The sequence below is a fragment of the Myxocyprinus asiaticus genome, chromosome 40, assembly GCF_019703515.2.
Source record: "Myxocyprinus asiaticus isolate MX2 ecotype Aquarium Trade chromosome 40, UBuf_Myxa_2, whole genome shotgun sequence".
NCBI classification, from domain to species: Eukaryota; Metazoa; Chordata; class Actinopteri; order Cypriniformes; family Catostomidae; genus Myxocyprinus; species Myxocyprinus asiaticus.
In genome coordinates, this window is record NC_059383.1 from 27,744,918 (window position 1) to 27,768,989 (window position 24,072).

General features: G+C 38.5%; 1 protein-coding gene across 3 annotated transcripts in view; it reads right to left on the bottom strand.

Annotated features, from left to right (window-relative positions):
* Nucleotides 1–24,072, bottom strand: part of LOC127431080 (guanine nucleotide exchange factor VAV2-like) — a 306,871-nt gene that overhangs the window by 84,087 nt on the left and 198,712 nt on the right. For all 3 annotated transcript variants that reach the window (XM_051681326.1, XM_051681325.1, XM_051681324.1), the window contains exon 3: nucleotides 6,333–6,391. In XM_051681326.1, the coding sequence (XP_051537286.1) occupies nucleotides 6,333–6,391 (59 nt within the window). The remainder of the gene's footprint in view (nucleotides 1–6,332; nucleotides 6,392–24,072) is intronic.

Consider the following 24,072-nt stretch of genomic DNA (forward strand, 5'->3'; position numbering starts at 1 on the left):
TGTTCATTGGTTTGTGTATTTTTCTCTATAGGAGTTAAGGGTGTACATTTTTACATGAGCCAACTCCAATAATTTCTTACGATTTTGCAATCTCGTACTATTATTACAACTTTTCATGAGACCATGTGGGGAAAACTTTAGTGCTCAGAGGTTGTGTTTTCATAGTTATATTTCATTTAAGTATAATCTCAAATGTGTCTTCTCTAAAGATCTTTACAATGTACCAAAGTTTGCTATCATAAATCAGAGATTTTATTATGCACTCAAACAATCCAAGACCAAATGATCAAGTTACACTATGCATATTAATTTCATCGCTATATACTCTTTTTATATGTCAGCAATTGTCTCATTTTAGTCCATTTTGATTTCCCTCAAGGATTTTTGGTAGAAACATCTGAAAAAAAAGATTTTTAAATAAAAACATAATTGAAAACGCTTTTAAGTCTCCTGACCTATTAAAGAGCACTCTCTGAACAATAACATTTTCCTCTGTGCACACACTTGCACATAAGAACGTTCACTAGCATATGTATCCATGTATGTTTACAACCACCCACATACGAATGCTGTCTTGAGTTTAAGACAACTTACAATGACAAACCTGATCATTAGAAATCAGAATAAGATGAAAGCTAGTCCCATCCCTCAGTGATTACAGCCTGAAATACATCAGGCCAACACAAGCTTTAATTGGATTTGGCAGACACATCAGTCTCTTTCCAATTTAATTTATGTCCAAGCAAACCATATCCCTGGGTTTTTATCTCACAGAAACAGATATTTGCCTTTCTTCTGAGAGCGATAGTGAAGAATATTGAAACATTTGAGACGTAGAGTAGTGTGCTCAAAGGAATGAATGAATGATGTCCAGAGAAAAACAGAAAAAAGAAAATGTAAAACTGATTTATTTTCTATTAGGTTCTACAAGATTTATAAGTGTGCTGCAGTGTGATCACAAAACTAGTTAAAGCCTCATCATTCATGTTGAAACAATCTATACAACTATACATAGATACACACACCTACACAATCTATACGAAGTAGAACCATCACAAGGAATTTTAAACATATTTTGAAAGCACTTTTTAATGTAATTTTTAATAATTAGTGGTGACAAAGATATTGCCAATTATTTGGGCCCAGGTCAGGGTGAGTACCACGTCAATATAACAAAAATTAACCTTGACAAAAGGTCAATTCTCTGCATTCTAGCTTCCATCTTGCTGTTTGTGTGTTCGTGTGCGTGGTTGTGTGTGAGTGCGAGACAAGCTGTGTGAATTGTGCTGTTGTCTCTCCAGGTTGTTTTCAATTGGACTTAAAAACTAATAAAAAGAAAATAAAAAAACAAAAACAAGATTGTGACGAGGAGAAGGGCGTGGCCATCTCTCTCTCTCTCTCTCGAACCGGCGTCTCCGGCTGCCCTTTATCTTGCTTTCGCACTGATTCAGCGCCCGCCGTGCTCCATCACGGCCCGGCCACGCCCACCTCCTTGTCACACTGATTCAGGCCTGGGTGCCAAAGGTCTGACTAATTGGCACAAATCAAGCACAAACGAACAGCACCGATTCGGAGCGTTTTACACAACGTGGGGTGGAGAGTGACGGCACTGCTCCCAAAAAAGTTTCTTGCTAAATCTAAGGAAGGGAAATAGTTACAGTGTTTCTTTTAATGGCACAAACCGGCACAAATCGAGCATGGGGTGGAAAGAGATGTCACACAGCCAAAAAAATGTCTAATATCTCAAACACAGAACCAGCACAAATGTTAATTTTTGCAGCACAAATCAGCACAAACATAGCAAAAACGAATGGTATAGATTTGGTAATGATTTAATTATATGGGGTGCTGACTTCATGGAGGTGCTTTCACCACAGGAGAGAACACTTGGACACACACACACACACACACAGAGTGCATAATGCCGGATTTACATGTACGCATATACAGCAGGCAAGTGTTTCAAACAGCTAGAAAGAGTGCAGCTAAATGGAACAGAATGCAGCGTCTTCAAAACTGAACTTCAACATAACACGCATATTAAAAATGTGATGTTATGGCATCTCCTGTTAATCCAACAGCGGTATGAAAATAGACAGTTCAGACAGTCACTAAAAAAAACTGGTGCACGTTTACTAAGATTGCTACGGTAACCTGAAGGAAGAACAGACAGATGCACATTGTGCACACTTACATTGAGTTGGGCAGCGAATCTTCAAATAATGACAAAATATGATGCATTATGTTTTGATTATGCAATCTTTTGTACATTTTGTAACAGATTATTTTATAACAGCCTATAATAATGAACAGACGATACATTGGAATATATATTATTATATATACAGTTATGTACATGTCATTGCCCCTCAAGTACTCGAGTGATTAGTCCGAGTACTCGAGTAGACAAAATGACCAAAATGCCCATCCCTAGTGTGAACCAGTGTGTAGGTTGTATTTTCAAACTTCCTGTTTGTCATTTTCTCTCTCCAGTTCTTTTTAACTGTGGTTCACAGATTATCTCACATTGCTTTTCTCCCAATAGTATTGGCCATGATTTCTCAGCATCTGAGAAAAAATGCAAGCAAAAGTTGTGAGAATATTGATCTTAAAAAGCAGCAGAAGAGTAATCCCCCCATGTCTGAAGCAGCCCAGAGAACCTTATCCTGACCGGATCATACTGGAACATCTCCAGCAGGGTGATCAGAGAAGAGCATCTATCTGACCACTCCACCAGCAGTAGGGCTGTGCAAATCTATATATTTTCAAAATCGACAAGTCGGTGGGTTGACTGAACAATTTGTTGATTGACTGATCTTAAAGAAGCTCTGAATAATCAGGCTGTTTTAGGGTTCATATAACCCCGATCAGACGAGTTTCTTAGGGGGGTCATTCACATAGGACATGCTCTTGTACTCAAAAACTGCCAGACAGAGTGCAGCAGAATAGAACAGAATGCAGGATACTTCAGACAAGTTTTTAACATTTTTAATACATGGCACAGCCTTAAAAATGTAATGCTCATGTTGCAAGGTCTTTTTTTTTTTAAAGTTGCAATGCAACAGCCAAAAACATCCATGTGTGTAAATGTGTGCGGCTTTACCGGAGGTGGTAACTCTGGTTCTCTCTCAGATCCCGACAGAGACTGGTCCTAATAGCACTGAGTGAGTTAAAGCACTTTCACATTGCACAGAGGAGACGTGTCCATCACCACAGGAATCAATATAGCAGAGAGCTGGCTGGCACAGGGATGCTGCAGATTAGCTAATGCTTAATAACAGCCTGAATCTGCTCCGTAATCTCCAACTTCTATCAAACACTAAGAATCTTTCATGTGCATTATGCTTTCTGTCAATCTTTTGCTATGCCTGTCTGTGTACAAGACATGACACTGTGCATCTTACATGCAATGTAAGCAAAGTGTGTGTGCATCCATAATGTATTGAAGTCAGCTTGTATGAGCATAAGGGTCTAAGTGAATTGTGCATGCTTGAAGCATGTAGTCTGGCTCTCTGCATGAATGGCCGTTGTGTAAATGGAAGTAGCTAGCATGTTTAAAGCGTACAGTGTTACATTGTGTAAAGAATAATTAACGAGGACTGTTGAATGAGTCGCAGGGGTGTGCTGAAATGGAGGCTCTGTTTATTTCTCATGTGTGTGTGTCCATGTGTGAGAGCAAAAGAGAGGAGGAGGGGAAGCACAAGAGTGATTTCCACAGATATAAAGTTTTTGTTTTCCGGATAATATAGAAAGTGTTGAATTAATCAAGTCTTTACATCAAGGCTCTGTTTTTCAGTCGCGACTCAAGTCTCTATGTTTGTCTGTGTGTACGTATGTATGTGTGTGAGTGTGAGTGTGAGTGAGAGAGAGAGAGAGAGAGAGAGAGAGAGAGAGAGAGAGAGAGAGAGAGAGAGAGAGAGAGAGAGAGAGCACAAAATCACTGGTTTTGGATTTTAAAGACATTGTTTGTCATTCTTATGCAATGTACTTAGCCAGTGTCTTTGTTTCAATTGGTTATTTTGCTGTGGTAGCCTGTACTGCTGTTTGAAATAACTGAAATAATTTGGCGAAGTGCTTTGGGAACGTTATGCAGTCAAAACCTGGAACTACTTCATAACTGAAAAATAATTGCACACCTTAAAACATCTGTCAACCAATCAGAATCAAGCATTCAACTGACCAGTGGCATAAACATGAATAATACAATGAGACAGAGCAAAAGAGAGAGAGAGAGCAAAAGAAAGAGAGAGAGATAATTTGTTAAAGCACACTAATAATAAGTAATAATAAGAAGAATAAGAATAAGAGTAATGATATAAACATTTTTGTACTGAAAAAATGCAGCAGACATACCACATATGTCTCTATAATAAAAAGGAGGTTGAATTGACCTCATGTGTGTAACAAACCACTATCAGCACGTGACAACCAGTCTGACAGGAACTACAATCTAAGCAGACGAGTTGATGTTCAGAGAGACCCCTTCATTAGAGATGACTAAGATAGATACAGTAACATGCAGAGAAATGGGAAATCAGAGAGCACATAACAGGTGCTGCACTACAGAGAAGTCATGGCAGTGAAAAAATGATGAATACTTACACTTTGCCCTTCTTGTTCCTGCTGCTCTGTGCACGTGAAAGACCTTATTATTAAAGCAGGACCTCCATATGTAAAAGCAGTGGTTTTTAATGAAAGGTGTGCGTGACTTCAAACTGTTTACACATGCAATAGCAAACAAGCTACATTTGAACAATAAATCCATGAGTAACATATTTCAGTTTGTGTGGGCAGCAAAGCTCAGAGGAAGAGAGCATGGTCACAGCTGAAAAAACACAGCCACAGTAACAGAGGCTGCTGCAGATAAGAAATGTTTGTGTAATGTAACAGTGTCCCTTCGTGAAACAGCACTCAGTGCCTTTTGATGGCTAATTAACAGGCATTCGGAATAACGATTAACCAATCTAACTGAGTGAATCTAAACTGTGTACCAGGGGTCAAAGGTCAAAAAGATGAAATCGAAGTGGAGGAACGCAATGGGGGATGTCTGCGCTGGTGCCCTTGTCCTTGGGTCCTTCTTTAATAAAACAATAAAACCGAACCACGCAAAGCACTGGTGCAAAAATTAACCCTACAATCCTGTTGTGTGAATATTGTTTTACATTTTGCGTGACAGAACATGGCTAAATTTTGAGCTGTCAGGAAAATGTCCGCGTGCAGTTTTAAACCTGATTTAAACAAATCAAAAAGGGTGTGTTCTCACTGTGCATAATGCCGGAAGAGGAAATAAAACAAGAGGGTCAACAGAGAGCCAAATTCATTTTAAGCCACAAAACTGTAAAACACACCACAAATGACAGCCTAAAATAAAGGGCTTTATAAAGAAAATCAGGTCAGGCTGGGACACAGCCTGTACAACCGCCACAACCGCTAAAGTTCCATGCTGATTTCCTCTAAATGCTGTGACACACACCACGGAATCAATGAAAACAAAGCCACCTTTCATTGCATTCTGTACTTGGAAAGAATTTATACAAACTCCCAAAACCAGCTTCTGCTAAATACCCTTAAAACATTTGGTACAGAAGACCTTCTCAGGGTGCAAATTTGACTTGCATTAGTCACAGTGAGTGCATTTGCTGCCAGGTTCCATCTACAGATCTTTCCTCTAATTACTTTAGACAACTTTTAAAGCCTTGCATTTTAGTTTCAATTCATCCCCACTGCCGTTTCCATAAAGGCCTTAAAATAGCGACAAATTGTTTATTTTTCCATTAGAATGACTGGGTCCTGACTTGTGACAAATAAACAGCCAGTATCTTGGCCATCCCTTTGCAGCAGCATCCCCGGTGAGGACAGGAAGTGATTTAGGCACTTCTCAGTTGTTAACGCTGAGCTGGTTAATGGCAGACCCATCCCCTCGCCACCCATGCTGGCAAAAGTCCTAATGGGCAGCTCCATCAGCTCATTACCCCGTTGGAAAAAGGGCTTTATTTGCGAAGCGGGGCGGATGGGAGCGCAGACTGGGCAAATAATGAGATAGGAAGTGATCCCAGTTGCCTATAAAGCATGGAGGCAGGTTTCCCCCTGCTAAAACACCTGAAGGGAGTGAGAACCACACACTTTACAGAGGCTCGGCTAGAGCTGGCCTTCAGGTTTCGCACATATGCTGTTGTTGTTTGTGCCAAATGTTTTTCCCTTCCAGGCCCTCCGAATGGAGCCACATAAAAGGTGGAACCTGAGAGAGTGCTGTAAAAGCTCCCTTACAACTTGTGCGTACACACCAGGACTGAAAGGCAACACAATCAGCGTGTGTGGAGGACGTGAATTACCTGATGCCTTTGATCTGTGCAATGCTGTGGTGGGAGATTCTGGACAGTGCCGAGATCACCTGTAAGAACAAGAGAAAATTCGAGTTAGCAACATAAAACTTTACATTTATATGGCACTCTTGTAAAATTACAAGAACTAATAGATCTCAATTTATTTTGATTTGTTTTTCATTTTCGAAAGAAAGTGAATGGTGCTGCTTGCCCACGCAAAACTCGCCGCCACAGTGTAAGGGTTTTTGGGTGGTCAAAAGAGCCCTAGTCTTAATGAAATTCTAGTCCCTACAGCTTGGATTGCTCCTTCAATGTACACTCACCGAGCACTTTATTAGGAACACCTGTACACAATCAGCCAAATGTATGGCAGCAGTGCAGTGCATGCAATTATGCAGATACGGGTTAGTAGCTTCATTTAATACTCACATCAACCCTCAGAATGGGGGGAAATTTGATCTCAGTGATTTCGACCGTGACATGATTGATGATGTCAGACGGGCTGGTGTAACTTTTAATCTCCTGGGATTTTCCCACAGTCTCTAGAGTTTACTCAGAATGGTTCCAAAAAAAAATAATAATAAAAAAATAAATAAAAAAACATCCATAGAGTGGCAGTTCTGTGGATGGAAACGTCTTGTTGATGACAGAGGTCAACGGAGAATGGCCAGACTAGCTCGAGCTGACAGAAAGGCTACAGTAACTCAGTTAACCACTCAGTGTTAAGAAGTGTACAACTGTAGTGAGCAGAATAGCATCTCAGAATGCACAACACGTCGAACCTTGATGCGGATGGGCTACAACAGCAGAAGACCACGTTGGGCACTTTATTAGGACCATAGTGTTCCTAATAAAGTGCTCGGTGCGTGTAAGTATGTGGGATCAGTGTAAGTCTGATTGCTGACAAAAGTAATAACACACCCCTTCTCAACAAGCCACATAATCTGGACAGAAGTTGCAGGACAAAGTTGCTTACCGAAGGCTTGTTCAAATCCCTAATCCTAAGAATGAACAATAGTAAGAGTGATATTTGCAACACCATTAATAAAAGCATGGGACAGAGTAAAGTGTCTTGTGTTTTTGTCTCGTTTTATGTTTGGGCCTTGGTGCCACAGCTTGTGTGCACACACGGATCACTCTACCATGCTAATGACGACATTAAGGGACATGTGGCATGAAACACCCCAGTGAAATCACAGACGTGAAATGCTTTTCACAGATCTGTTAACCCCCCTCTCCCCCAGCTTAATTAGTACAGAGTAACAGGGTTAAACGCATGCGGTATTCACACTGATTTAATGCCAGTCATGAGTCACATGTGAGAAGGCTCAATGGTGGCTGTTCTAGATGCTTCCAGATGGTGTGCTAAAGGGCCTCAGGAGTGTAATGTAGAAAGAAGAGTCACACACAAAAACAAACAGAAATAGGAAAACACTAATACACACATGCATATGCAAAAGTGAAGATGGTGCTGTGTCACCTCATTACATGCTTATGGGTGGGTTTTCCGCTTGCCTTGCCAGCTGCTACGGTGACACTAGCTTTTCCTGAGCCAGCGCAAAACACTGAGTGCAGATGTGAGTATGTTTAGCTTTTGGGATCACAATACAGGTGTGAAGAGACTCTATTGGACACTTATAGACTCTGTAGGCACATATTTCATACTCCTGATTCTACAGGTTGTGAGCTTAAGTAATGGAGATATACTGAAGATTGTAGTCAAAAATGTTTTCATGCCATCTATGCACGTTCGCCCAGCCTTTGGTGGCACCTATGACACATAACATTTATTTATGAGCCAAAATATACAAAATTAACTCCATAATTCATTTACCCAGGCCCACTGGGAATCTGCAATCACAGAACTCCACCGAAAGCTCTGCACATTTCTGCAGAATTGAAACGCCTGTCATTTACAAAGCTCTATTGGTCTCCTGCCCCTTGAGTATGTGTTTATTACATCTTTTAGCAAATATGATTGTGATTTTAGATACTAATGAGAGTGAAGTCTGAGCTCTATTTAACCATTGTAAGAGGATTATATTAACGGAAGAAATCAAAAAGCTAAATATCGCCATTGTACTTGACATCTTGGCTTACAGTTAAAAGAACACCATTTTGATAGAGGCATCACAAAGATCAATATGGTGGCTGCAGGAATGAATTTCTCTCCTTACAGTTCATAGAGCCATTTAACTTTTTGATAGAGACATTGGCTGTTTTTTACTCAAGAATGCAAAAGCACATTATTATGAACAGCTGGAAAAATAGTGGTAGATTTGAGCTAAAATAGCACAATTTATTATATCACTGTTGTCAGATTTTATTGCTGATTTGAAATATGTTATATGAACAGAATTTCGACCAACAATTTTGGAGATTTTGTTCTTTTTCCATTCAGGTTGATAGGAAATGACTGCAGAGTGACACCATGTCTACACCAGACACGGGCAGCGCAACAAAAGCAAATCACTCCCATTATAATCAATGACGCTGTCTACACTGGATGCGCAAGTCACGCCACAGCAACAGTAAATGGCCATTTTGTGCTGCACGAGCAGGCACTATTCCTGCCAACAAGACAAATGAATGTTCTAAAGCATTTATTTGTCTTGTTGGCAGGAATAGTGCCTGCGCGTGACGTCCAGTATAGACAGCCTCAAGCCGTTGTGGCGTGATGGCGCAGTACGACATTACTAGTGTCCAGTGTAGACAGGGTGGGACCTGACATGCCTTACAGGGACTTTGGTTTATCACAATTTACCATGTTTACATTCATTTAGCAGATCCTCAAATCAGCAGAAAACAAGGTCTGTGTATATCTGACCAATTTTCTAAACAAGTGATGTCGTGCTAACACTCAGCACCTGATTAATTACATCATAATAGACCACAATGCATCTTATATTCTAAAAACAATCCTCTGGCTTGCTCAGAGGCTGCATCCAAGTAGCACCAGTCCAGCCAGAAGGACATATGATTGAAAAATCAATATAGCTAAATTAGTCTATGTGTAAGGCTGCTGCTTATTGCTTGTGTTTCATCAACATCTCTTTTGTTAACATCTGCTAATGTACCAAAATATTCATGGTGCTTCAACGCAACATAACCTGCGGGAACAATGTATGACTCATCCATCGAAGCTGTGGCTTTTTCTACACTGGATGGCGTTTGATTTCTAGTGCAAGCCTTCATTCTTCTAGTCTGTCAGTCTCATCGCTCTGTCTCTCATTCTTCATCTCTCCCCTCAGGTCAGGTCAGAACCTCTCGCTCTGTTCTCTCATAATATTGATTTTTTTTCCCCCTCATCTCAGTACCTTGTGTGTATGAGTGTCAGATCAGAGTAAGGACACACAACACCTTATGAAAAATGGCACAGTGCTGTCCATACAAACAACAACAGTGCAAGAAAGAGACAAAAACAGAATCCTCATTTAATTCATTTATCTGGGGTGAAGATAGATCAGTATTTTGTCTGCATCAGCTGTTTACAGTGTTTACAAACACATAGCAAATCCACCTGTCTGCCAACCCAACATATGCAATTGCAGATACAGTGTGACAACTTCTGTGATGAGAGAAAATGAGAGAAAAAAGAGAAGAGAAAAGAAAATTGTAACAAAAGAGGATAAGACAAGAAGAAAGGAGAGAACAAAAGAGAAGAGATGAGACAAAAGGAGAATAGAGGAGAGGAGAAGAGAAAAAAGAGAAAAGAGGATAAGAGATGGGATAAAAATTGAAGAGACAAGACAAGATAAAGAGATGAGTCTAGAAGAGATGAAAAGTAAAGAGGTAAGAGAGAAAAGACATGAAACAAGATGAAAAGTAAAGAGACAAGATGAGAAGAGAGGAGACAAAAAGTGAAGAGATAAAGACGAGAAAATAAACAAAATGGAAAGAGACAAGAAGAGATAAGAAGAGGAGAAGAGATGAAACGAGACCAGATTACACAAAAAGACGAGACAAGAAGAAAGAAAAGAGATGAGAGTATTTGGCAATGCCTAGCCCTAATACTACCAGCTTAACAGAGCGAGTAGGTCCAAAATAGATGAATGCTAGAACTTGGTGTTGATGAGACGAGACAAGAAGTGAAGAGACAAGATGAGAAGGGAAATGACAAGAAGAAATGGGACAAAAAGTAAAGAGACGAGAAGACAAAAAAAGAGGAGAAAAGACGAATTAGACAAAAAGTGAAGAGAAGGCCATCTCATCACCTTGGTTGCACACATCAAAAACAGAATGCACACAATGGAAAACATCAATGTTGTATCATGCTAGTCTGAAACAGTCTTATGCGTAACTGACATAACTGTAAATTAATCTGATGGGGGAAAACAGCTATATAAACAAACACGTTTAAATGTGATATTGCACACTTAAGCACTCTAAATAAGAGTTTGAGTCAAGTGCCTTGGTTTAAGCAGGGAAATTTGAGTGGTAGGAAATCTGTGAACTGATGGCAGTGAGCAACACTAAGTTCTAGCATTCGTCTATTTTGGACCTACTCGCTCTGTTAAGCTGGTAGTATTAGGGCTAGGCATTGTCAAATATCTCACGATATGATGCACATCACAATATATATATCACGATTGAATACATTAATATGCATCACAATTATGTAATTGGATTGTAACTGAAACTGAAATTAATTAAACTCTATAAAATTATATTAATGCATTCATACAGTGCTGTGAAAACATATTTGCCCCCATCCATATTTCTTTTGTTTTTGTGTATATCTCGTACTAAATTGTTCAAACTCAAACAAATTCTAACATAAAACAAAGACAATCTGAGTAAACACAAAATACAGTTTTTAAATGATAATGTTATTTATTGAAGCTAAAACGTTATCCAATACCAACTGGGCCTGTGTGAAAATGTATTTGCTACTAGTTGTAGTTACTAAATCCCCAAATCTATGAAACTGCATTCATAATGGGTTTCAGCTGGACTAGACACACCCAGGCCTGATTACTGCCATCTCTGTTCAATCAAATCAGCACCTAAACAGAACTTTTTCAGCAGCATGAAGTTGGCTAAAAGGTCTCACCCAGTAGCACACTATGCCAAGGTCGAAAGAAATTCCAGAAATTATGAGGAAAAAGGTGATTGAAATACATCAGTCTGGGTAGGGTTATAAAGCTATTTCAAAGGCTCTGGGACTCCAAAGAACCACAGTGAGAGCCATTATCTCCAAATGGAGAAAACTTGGCACAGTAGTGAAAATTCCCAGAAGTGGCCGTCCTTCCAAAATTCCTCCAAGAGCACAGCGCCAACTCATCCAGGAAGTCACAAAAAAGCCAAGGACAACATCCATGGAACTGCAGGCCTCTCTCGCATCAATAAAGGTCACTGTTCATGACACTACTGTCAGAATGACACTGGCCAAAAATGCCATCCATGGAAGAGAGGTGAGGCGAAAACCACTGCTAACCCAGAAGAACATTAATGCTCATTTGAATTTTGCCAAAACACACCTTGATGAGCCTCAAACCTTTTGGGAAAATGTTCTGTGGACTAATGAGCCAAAAGTGGAACTGTTTGGAAGACAGGGGTCCCGTTACATCTGGCGTAAATCAAACACAGAATTCCACAAAAAAGAACATCATACCTATGGTCAAGCATGGTGGTGGAAGTGTGATGGTGTGGGGATGCTTTGCTGCTTCAGGGCCAGGGCGAATTGCAATAATTGAGGGAAACAAGAATTCTGCTCTCTACCAGAAAATCCTAAAGGACAACTCCGGTCATCAGTCTGTGAGTTAAAGCTCAAGTGCAACTGGATTATGCAGCAAGACAATGATCCAAAGCATAGAACCTCTGAATGGCTCAAAAGAAGCAAAATTAAAAGTTTTGGAGTGGCCTAGTCAAAGTCCTAACTTGAACCCGATTGAGATGCGGTGACAGGACCTTAAACAGGCAGTTCATGCTCGAAAACCCTCCAATATGGCTGAACTAAAACAGTTCTGCAAAGAAGAGTGGGACAAAATTCCACCACAGCATTGTGAAAGGCTGATCTCCAGTTATCGGAAGTGTTTGGTTGCAGCTGTTGGTGCTAAATTTGGCACAACCAGCTATTAAGTTTAAGGGAGCAGTGAGTTTTTCACATGGTGCTGGATAATTTTTTTTGCTTCAATAAAAAAAATAAAAAAAAAAAATAAATAAAAAAAATAAAAAAAAATGGTGACACTTCAGTTTAGGGATCAGAAATTAGACAGTAATTCATGACTAATAATTACAATTTAAGTGATTAGTGATGGACTTGCTTGGCATTATAAATATTTATTAAGCCTTTATTGGCTGATTTCTTATTCTTGCTTTATAGCCCCTTTATATTTGCTTTTGTCATAACAATTAATTTTTTTTTAGCTAAAAACAAAACATATCAATAGCTAGTATGATATAAAATACATTCTTTATAGGTTCTCATTACTCTGTGTGAATGTGTGTAGGTTAGGGTTAGGGGTAGGGGTTGGTGTAGGGTGTTTGTAAAAAAAAACACAATATACATGCTGCAGTGATACCCTTACACTGTATGGCAGTATTTAATTAGGGGTGCAAATAGCATCTAACACTATTTGCCCTTAGTGTAAAGAGGATGCATTCAGTTGCTATTTACACTAAGCATCAAATGTCTCTGCCTTCTATATTTATTTTATTCTTATAAGTTGCACATTCACATTGTGTAATGCGAACCTATAAAGGATGCATTTTGCACCTTACTAGCTATTGGTATCCTTTGTTTTTAACTTATAAGTTAATTGTTAGGAAAAAACAAATGTAAAGGGGCTATTAGGCAAGGGTAAGAAATCAATGAACAAAGGCCTAATAAATTTATTTATAAATTTAAACTTATAATTCCAAAGAAGTCTGTAAGTAGTCCCTTGCAAGTCAAATTATTAGTCATTAATTACTGTCTAATTTCTGATCCCTAAAATAAAATGTTACCAAAATATATATTTGAAAACTGTATTTTGTGTTTACTCAGGTTGTCTTTGTTTTATGTTATATCTCATTTGAAGATCTAAAACATTTTAGTGTGAAAAATACTCAAAAATAAAAAAAATCAGGAAGGGGGCAAATACTTTTTCACAGCATGGTATAACTGAAGGAACTTACAGTTAATAGTAATATTAATAAAAAAAAACTCCATCATAAATTAACTTTATTTTTACTTTGACACTTTTTTTATTTGGAAGGACAGTAGAGAAAAGTAATGCTTGACATGTGTAGAGCATGCACACTAACTGCCAGATCACAGCTCAGACATAATAAATGGCTTAAACTAGTCAGTTGTAAACAACTTGAAAAGGGGCTGCACGCTTATGATGAAAATCATAATTGTCAATTATTTCCCTTGATATTGTAATTGCGATTACTCATTTTGATTAATAAAATTGACGTTAAAATACTTGTTTTGTGTGGGGCAAATGCATGTCAATTTCTTCATGTAGGCTACACATCCAACAAGCTGAGAACTGTGTTCCTGAATCGCTTCATTATTTTAACTGCATGAAAAACAAAAATGTTCTTCAAATTTTGAATAAATTATACACATAAAGTGAGCATTAGTGATATGCCTTTAGACTAATTTAAATGCCTCTCATTTGTCATTGCATTCATGCACACAAAGGACAAAAAATGCAATAGGAGTAAACCTAAATGGAAGGCTGTAAATTACACTTTTCGCAATTAATTGCTACAGCTGTAATTGTAATCATGTTTATTTTTTCTGATTAATTGTGCAGCCATAATTTGAAATTAAATGTATTAATTTGATTGTATTAATTTAAAGTATAAATTAATGTATAAATTAATTTTATCTTAACCATTTAAGTCTGCTTCCAACATTTTAGCGAACTAGACCAAAATGAATGAATCCAAGAAACAACAAACAAAATAGCAAACATAATCACAAACACAGGCATCTGTTTCACATAAACTGCTGAGTGATGTCATCATTCATGTCCATGTGGGAAGTTAGCTGACATGGTGACGAACATGTTGGCAATAGAGTTTGAGCTGAATCCTCACAGATGATTCCAGCTGCAGCGTGTTAAGCAGGGATTTTCCAGAGTCAGTCCTGCAGCACCGGGGAGGGGGACTTGGGCCGTGAACCAAATGTCTGTGGCTCTGCCCCAAAGACCTAGTCCATCTCCTCAGCATGAAAGGATGTAGTAAATGTGCTTCTGTCTGAAGACAGGAGAGGGTGTGAAAGACTTGAGTGAGTATTGTGAGTGCTCAGAGGGAAAATGGATATCAGAAGTAAATTAAATGTTTAAAGTAAGTGGTCAAAGAACAACATTGGGGAAAACAATATCCATATACAGCAAAAATAGTAAGACTTGTATGAAAGTATGCCATTCCGAATTAAGCCATACTCACGTTGCTGACTTTCCTGAGCTCAGAATGTCTGCCTACCAATCACATTAATTTTAAGTTCTTTTCATGGTTAACCTATTTTACAGATACATTTTATGGAGAAATAAACGCCACTTCGCTAATTTTGTTAGCTTTATTAGCCATTATTTACATGCAACATGGAATACAATATTTACATTAAACAAATTAATTCAGGCATCATTGTGCTTACAGTAGCATGTTCCACACCTCCTTTCATGTGTATGGAAAAGACGGCAAGATCACATGAAAAGCTTTCTGCCTATTGCACACTATGTAAAGTGCCCTTTATTGTTACCATCTATCAAAACAAGCTGTTGACAATTGCCAAACAGAATTTACTCACAGAAATATGAACACAAAGCCATTGGACACTGAGAAATACAGGAAGTACATACCAGGGATGAGCCCGGGGCAAGGGACAAAGCTTCTTTTCTTCTAACACTGTCCTATTTACCACTCATCCCTCTGTTTTTTTTTTTTTTTTTTTTTGCACGTTTAGGCGAAGGTTCACTCACAGGTCAAGGACAGACTGCAAAATGCCATTTTATCAAGCAGGATAAAAGCTCACCCCACTTATCCACTTTGCTTCCTATACCGAGGATCAAACAAAAAGTAAGAAGAGCAAATGGATTCTGTAACAAACCCTGCACTCTGACCATCAGCTTTCCCACCTCTACTGCGAACTGAATCTGCCAGTACAAAAGGGTCACGCTGTCAAAGATGAAGAAGAGAAAAAAAGAACACAACAGAAAGCTAGGGAGGAGATGGTCTATTAAAATTAACCAGCGCTGCATAATTCCATTTGCAACCGCATTTTATGAGTACCATTGTGGCCTGACTTGTGATAACCAACATATTGGCCAGGTGATTTTAAGGCATTTACCTTTGCACGTCGAAACACAGTCATGTCAATTAGTTTTACGTAGGGTTTAAGATTGCTAAACTTTGACAGGCGAATTCATGAATTTCACACTCGCTTAACATTTGCCCACAAAACATTTGCTCCCCCTACGAAATTTTGCCATGCAATGGAAAAATGTGACTGCGCCTTTAAAGTTACAGAATGTCTCTATGGGGGTAAATAGCATCTGCCACACAATGCAGCTATTTTCACCTCAATAGTCTGGTGGAACCACAGAAATATACGAAAAACTAAACACTAGGTGTTGCTGCAGTGTCGTGGGGTGTAAAATGCTGTGGAAATGTGTAGTGTCGTCCTAGCGACCGTGGTTCAAATCTGCATTTTATCCCACACTTTTTTCAGATTTCCTGTTTCCACTCTTAATATTTCCTTTAATACTAAATAATAGATACAAATTAATATAAATGTTGATTTCATCGCATTGATTTGGTCACGGTGAATGTCGGTACAGAGAAGGGTTTTAACCGGAGGAGATGTCTGACGATCGCACTCATCATCGCTTGTTTGTAGATTACATTACTGTATTACTAATATTGTAGTAACCATGTTTTTTGGCAGAAACCATAGTTTTATTGCAATTAACTATGGTGTTAGTACAGTAATATGGTGGTAATATAGTAACCATGGTTATTTTTTATTTTTTTTGTGGTTACTATAAATAAAAAATAAATAAAAAAAATAAAAATAAAAAATAAAAACATGGTGAAACCATGGTTACTGTAGTAAAACCAAGATTATTTTTTTCTGAAGTAAGGTTAGGGTTAGAGGTTAATGTAGTGTGTCTGTGGGACTCTAAATAAACACAATAAACACACTGTAGTGATGCCCATCCTGTATGTTAGTATTTAAATATGGGTGGAAATAGTATCTGACACTTTTTGCACCAGGGTTGGGGTGCAAATAATATCTGCCACAATTTGCACTATTTGCACCTTAAAGTTATCGGCATCAGCATTCAGTAATTTTTTTGTGCTCTCAAAAAATCAAGGATAGCTGTGTGGGATGGGGGGGGGGTATCACAGTTGACGAGAATGTACAGTATTTGATGTTTAATATATCATTTCATATATATTAATTTCAATATATATACACCAATCAGCCACAACATTAAAACCACCTGCCTATAATGTGTAGGTCCCCCTCGTGCCACCAAACCAACGCCAACCCGCATCTCAGAATAGCATTCAGAGATGCTATTCTTCTCACCACAATTGTACAGAGTGGTTATCTGAGTTATCGTAGACTTTTTCAGTTCGAACCAGTCTGGCCATTCTCTGCTGACCACTCTCATCAACAAGGCATTTCCATCCGCAGAACTGCCGCTCACTGGATGTTTTTTGTTTTTGCCACCATTCTGAGTAAATTGTAGAGACTGTTGTGTGTGAAAATCCCAGGAGATCAGCAGTTACAGAAATACTCAAACCAGCCCATCTGGCACCAACTATCATGCCACGGTCCAAATCACTGAAATAATTTTTTTTTTCCTCATTCTGATGGTTGATGTGAACATTAACTGAAGTTCCTGGCCCGTATATGCATAATTTTATGCACTGCATTGCTGCCACATGATTGACTGATTAGATAATAGCATGGATGATTGTTGGTGCCAGACAGGCTGGTTTAAGTATTTCTGTAACTGCTGATCTCCTGGGATTTTCACAAACAACAGTCTCTAGGATTTACTCAGAATGGTGCCAAAAACAAAAAAAACATCCAGTGAGCGGCAGTTCTGCGGATGGAAATGCCTTGTTGATTAGAGAGGTCAGCAGAGAATGGCCAGAATGGTTTGAACTGACAAAGTCTACGGTAACTCAGATAACCACACTGTACAATTGTGGCGAGAAGAATATAATCTCAGAATGCTATTCTGAGATGTGGGTTGGCGCTGTTTTGGCAGCACGAGGGGGACCTACACAATATTAGGCAGGTGGTTTTAATGCTGTGGCTGATCGGTGTATGTGGAATAGGATTTTGGGCCAATTAGATTTCAATGTGGATGTAGATAACCAGCAAAGCACTGATTAAATATTTTATTGCAAGTTTAAGCAGGTTAGGACAAAAAAGATTACCATGGATGAGATATGACTTGTTTTGAATCTGGTTAAGACACAGTGTTCAAAGCTAGAAGCAGACCTGCAAAAGATAAATTAGGTGAAATAAATCTCCTTGTCTAATATTTAACATATATAAATAACTGTAACTATTTAATAGTTCTAACTAACTGACAGCACACACTTTGAAAACCAGCACTGGAATACACAGTCTTAAGTTATCATATCTAAAATAAAAAGAAGTAGTAGTCAGCAAAAATAAATAAATAAATAAATAAAATAAATAACAAGGACCACACGTTAACGTAATATGTAACATACTACGGGTGTACAACCAGACGAAAGTGGCTCCTCAAATGATCTGGAGGGCAAATTCCCATTTGAAAATCATTATGTGGCTCTTATCAAATGGAGGGCTCTTGTGGTTTTGGCTTTGCTCCCTGTGTTTACAAATCCACCAAGCAATAGTGCTAGAAAAGCAAAAGGGTATTACTTAAACCGCAGACACTTGACGCCTGCCTGTCTGATACCTGCATTTCCACTGGTTTTGGAAAACACTGCCAAATTGCCACATTGTTAATGTTCATGTTTCCGTGTAGGTCTACCAATCAGCTTTCTGCTGAAAGGTTTAACAGAGTTTTATTCTAACCTGAGATTATAGATGTAACAAGCTGTACTGCGTGTGCTGCTTTAAGGGTGAAAAAACAAAACACACGAACAGACTCAAACAACGCAAATAACACTCAAGAAAGCAGAATATTTCAAATGCAATGCACAGTTTACATTAGCTGCGCCTCTTGTTGCCCCACACACGCATTGAAAATGCTGGTTTAGTGTTTCTCAAACTGTAAGTCATATTGAGTAATAGCAGTGCAAAAATACAGACAAAAGGCCTATGGTTTGTTTCGAATGCAAACAAAGGAAATGAGAGGTGCGTTCTGCCAAACCCCCTGCCATCTCTCGCTCTCCTTGCCAGATGCCACTTTGAAAACCACACGTGATGCTTGTATGTAAAGCGGGACAATTGTTTGAGCTGTTTAAGCAGATTGGTCCAATGAGATATGGGCCAAAACCTGTGCCCAAACCCATTCAGTTTATTGCTTAGTTCTCTGTTTTTATCCAGAGGTGATGATAAAACAGTAGTTTATAGACCCTGTGAAATCAGAATGACAGCTGCTTTAAGTCCATATCTGTTAGCTTTAAGGTTATCTATATGCAAGTAAATATAAGCATTTAGAATCTGCAGTCTCACTCTTCTGGTTAAATGGACCCAGATAAATGTATGACTCACAGTTTACTGCATTAATTTTGTCCAATCAATTGCTTTCTAGAAGGAAAACACACCCTCCCTTACATCTGATCAGTGCATGTGGCTGTGTTCTGACCCGCACTGTGTTTTAGCCCTCTGAAGTTCTCACAGTGGATGGCAAATTTCTTTGAAGGGAATAGGGCATAGGAAAGATCACTTCTGAATAGAATGTGTGCGTGGAAGTTAGAGGCTAGGAAAGTTTTTAATGCAGCCATTTTCTGGTGTTACTTGGGATGTAAAGCACAAGTAAGTGTTCTTTATTCTTTATGTTTAGTGTATTGTGAACAATAATAAAAAATAATAAAAATAGAAATTTTGTGAATGTGATTGTGATATGATTTTACTCGCTTGTTTCTCATTCATCTGCATTGGACTTGCACAACAACTCCAGCTTCGTCATAAGCAAAGACCACGATGTGCTGTGTTTGTTTATGGGCTGGCTGTGTAGTAACGTTGTCAGTTAGATGATCATTTGGCTATTACGTCACTGGAAAAGAGGAGGACTCTGTATTGAGATTGCTTCTCATTTTCCACAGCTAAACACCAGTTCTGGCATGAGCAGCTTGGTAAAAAGGGGTATGGGTATGTGGGTATTTGTGTGTGTATGTGTGTGGCTTTACCAGAGGGGTGTGATGTAAACGTAAGCCTATAGGCAATTAAAAAAAAAAAGAAAAAAAAAAGGCATGAGCCATTCAACAAGTCCCGCCCCAACTTTATGTTTCAGTAGGAAATACATCAACAGGCCAAAGAAAACTAAGGTCATCAAGGCACTTCTGTGGGACTTTAAAACATTTTGAATACATGTGTTACTACTAGGGATGTAACGGTGTCACGGTTTCACAGTATACCATGGTTTTAAAAACAGACTGTTATCAAACCATTGACATTTATAAATCATGGTACTGCATTCATGGTATTACTTAGATTGTTTTTTCTTTTCTAAAATCCAAGTAATGGAATGAAAGTTGTATTGTAAATATCGATTAATTTAAGAGAGAATTGGCTACATACACAGCATCATATAAACTTGCTAAAATATATATCTAAATCGCAACGTACGTCTCCTGTTTCACTAAATTGTCACTTCATTTTAAAAGCTGCACGCGCAAACTGCAAGGCAGAGAGAGCACACTGCCTTGAAATGTCAAATCCTGAAATTATTTCCCTCCGCCAAATGGCTGAAGTCTGCGGTGCAGGCCTGGCTCCAGCTCTAAGATGTAAGGTGGGCCATAGGATCCGCCGGGTGGGCCGAACAGTTGGAGAGGTGGGTGTAGATGTAGTTCTCAAGGTGGGCCAAGTTCATGATTGGGTGGGCCAGGCCCCCCTGTGGAGCTGGGTCTGCTGCGGTGTGGGAATTTTCGGGTTCTTTAAAAGACCCACAAGGCATCATCAATGTTGATGGGCACCCAATTTGTAAACTTTGTCGGAAAAAGTGTGATCGGTATTGGAGCTGATCAAGATCGGAGCAGCAGCGCAGCTCCCTCCCTTTCTCTCTCTCGGCCACTCGCTTACTCACTCACTCACTTACACACGTGTGTGTGTGTGCACGCACGGGACGGGACATGTCTTTTGCAGTGTTTTTATGGTGGAATTTAATAACCATTATAGCTCAACAAGATCATCCACGAGTGCAACACCAAACACAAACACCAGCGAAGTGGTAGGTCTACTACATCTAAATAGTTTAATGTTTTTAGAAACGTGCCAGTCAGACACAAGTCAGTCAGACATTTTGATGCACGAGACAAACAGTGTATCCTGAAAATTATAGAAATTATGTTTTTATCTTGAGTGTAAATCTGTATATTGTGTGAAAAAAATGCAAAAAGCATAGAGATGTAGGTGCAAAACAGTACAAAAACAAGTGGTTTTAATGTTATCATAAAAGGGGAGAACAAGATGACTGGGATTTTGTCTTACCATTATTATTATATTTCAAAACACCATAAAAAATTAAAATATTAATAATAATAATAATAATAATAAAACATTTAAAAAACACATGCATAATTTTAGCTTTTTCACTTGGCATTGTTTTTCCTTCATTCACAAGATGCCTGAAATACCTGGAAAAAAAATGTCATATTTTAATATAGGCCTATGTATTATAATTTTTAATGATGCTTGCATTTCAAAAATCAGTTAGAGATGCATCAACGAACTATAAAGGTTTCAAATGTATTTATTTATTCATCAAGAAAAATGCCCCAACATCACATCCTGGGACATCGCCCAGTCAGATGACTTGTTGCTGTATTTTTTAAATAATTTTATCAAGGCATCTTAATACTGTGATGCCGCGTATTTTTTGTGAAGGTTAGCGTACTGTGAACATTTCATACTGTTACACCCCTAACTAAAAGGAATGTTCCGGTTTCAATACAAGTTAAGCTCAATCAACAGCATTTGTTGCATAATACAGATTACCACAACAATGAATTTTGACTTGCCCCTCGTTTTCTTTAAGAAAGCAAAAATCTAGGGGGGCCTGGGTAGCTCAGCGAGTATTGACGCTGACTACCACCCTGGAGTCACGAGTTCGAATCCCGGGTGTGCTGAGTGACTCCAGCCAGGTCTCCTAAACAAACAAATTGGCCCAGTTGCTAGGGAGGGTAGAGTCACATGGGGTAACCTCCTCGTGGTTGCGATTAGTGGTTCTCACTCTTAATGGGATGCATGGCAAGTTGTGCGTGGATCAAGGAGAATAGCATGAGCCTCCACATGCTGTGAGTCTCCCCGGTGTCATGCACAGCGAGCCACGTGATAAGATGCGTGGATTGACTATCTCAGAAGCGGAGGCAACTAAGACTTGTCCTCTGCCACCCGGATTGAGGTGAGTAACTGCACCACCACGAGGATCTAGTAAGCTAGTGGAAATTGGGCATTCCAAATTGAGGAGAAAAAGGGATCAATAAAAAATAAAAATAAAATCTTGGATACAGCGAGGCACATAATTTTTGAATGTTAAAATACTAACTTTATTAAATGTATAGTCACAAGACATAAACAACATGATTTTAGTGTAATAAAATCACTTACTAACCTTTTCTGTGTAATGTTGCAGCCAATTTTACAGCTTTCAAATCCTAAAATTACTGTAAATATTACAATATAAACAACTTTACAGCTCAAACAACACGAGTTTTAACAGAAAAATTAATGTAAGTCCTTTTATAAATTTACAGGATTCACATTTCTGCCTTTAAACTCTCCAAAAATTTGACCCCATTCACTTCCATTGCGAGTGCCTCACAGTAACATCCTTTTTTTTCTTTTCTTTTTTTTTTTAAAGGATCAGTCAAAATAATTTTTTGTGGTAATCAACATTATACCAAAATGCTGCTGACTGAGCTTAACTTGTATTGAACCCCGAATATTCCTTTAAACACTAATTTGTTTTCAAACATAATTCTCAAGATAAATTATTATGATTATTATTATTTACAAATATCATTAATTTTTGTCTGTGATGGACTGGCCACCTGTCCAGGGTGTTTCCCTGCCTTCAGTCCGAGACAGCTGGGATAGGCTCCAGCACTACCCATGACCATGCATAAGACAAGCGGCTATAGAAGATGGATGGATGGATGAATGGATGAATTTTTAAGTCATGAATATCAAGTTTCTTAGGGCTATTTCATTTGACATTAACAAAATGTGCCTTTTTTGTCACATTACAACAGAATGGCTACCTGCATGTTGGTTATACCACCTGACTTTGAATTGTTGCACTGCTTTTTTTTTTTTTTTAATTAAAGAAATAATCAAATATATTCAATTAAAGATTAACTGTTTATGCATATACATTTATTTTTTTTTCCAAAAATGTCAGCTTAATTAGGCCAACCACAATTCAGTAATCAAATATTAATATAATTTGCTGTTAGATTTTGACCGCTATTAGATGGTGATAGGTGTATAATGGTGTACACTACATCAATGGGAGATTTTAAAAACTTTATACTTTAGGAAATTTAAATAAAAGCTTATAAAAAACAAAAAGAGATTACACTTAAGACGGAAATTACCACAAAAAAAATAAAATAAATAAATAAATAAATAAAAATAAAAAATAAAAAATGAATGTGTCTGCAAATTAAGCAAATTAATAAAAATTAAAGTGTTGACAAAAGAAGAATACAAAGAAGAGGAATTTCACAACAGAGCTTGTAATTATTTCAAAGGCAAAATATAGGTTAAGGTCTTCAAGGTTTTAGTGAAAGGGGTCAAGTGTGAAGACATTTTCAACTGTAAAAGATCAGTGTGAGTGTGTGTCTGTTGGAAGAACAATGGATTGTGTAAAATAGGGCGAAGGAGGGATTTCACTCTAGGAATCCAAGAGCATAGGGGGATTATAGGACAATGATATGAGCTCAATGTCATTCTACTCCCCAGAAACTGTATCCATGTCTCAACCCTTTCTCTCTCAATTTCTGTCTCTACTTTGCAGCTTTAGTCAGTAGGGTGAAGGGCATTCCTTCAGACAGCATTAGGTGAGTGGATCTCTCCATATATTGAGTCAAATTAAATCTAATTCCTCCTCATAGGATTTTATCAGAGGTAGAGACACACATCAGGGGATGCTGGGTAGATTAAAGCAGCTGTTAGGCACAACCTCGTGCCTCTGAGAACGTGAGAGTGGCAAGGATTAGTTTAGGTTTAATCTGAGAGTCCGGGCGGTGCAAGCAGGGCCAGGGCTGGAGTTGTGTGCTGGAAGAGATAAGGGCAAGCAGGGAAGGAATAAACAAACAGATCCCCCCTAATGCTCTGTGTCGGGCCGTCCCAGGTCACTGAATATTGTGTCTGGCCATGAGGCTTGAATCTTCCTCCCCAGCTCTAATTCAAGCCTCTCTTTAGCAAGCCAAATCAAACGAGGAAAATCAGATATACAAAAAGCAGTGCAGTGACTTTGGATAACAATAAATTAATTAAGAAGTTGTAAGACAAGGCAATACAATCTCTTATAGAATGGGTTAATGAGACCATCGATCAAATTACAAGTTGCATATAACTTTAAATTGCATAAATTATATGCTTATATTTACACTTGTACATGAGTGTGTC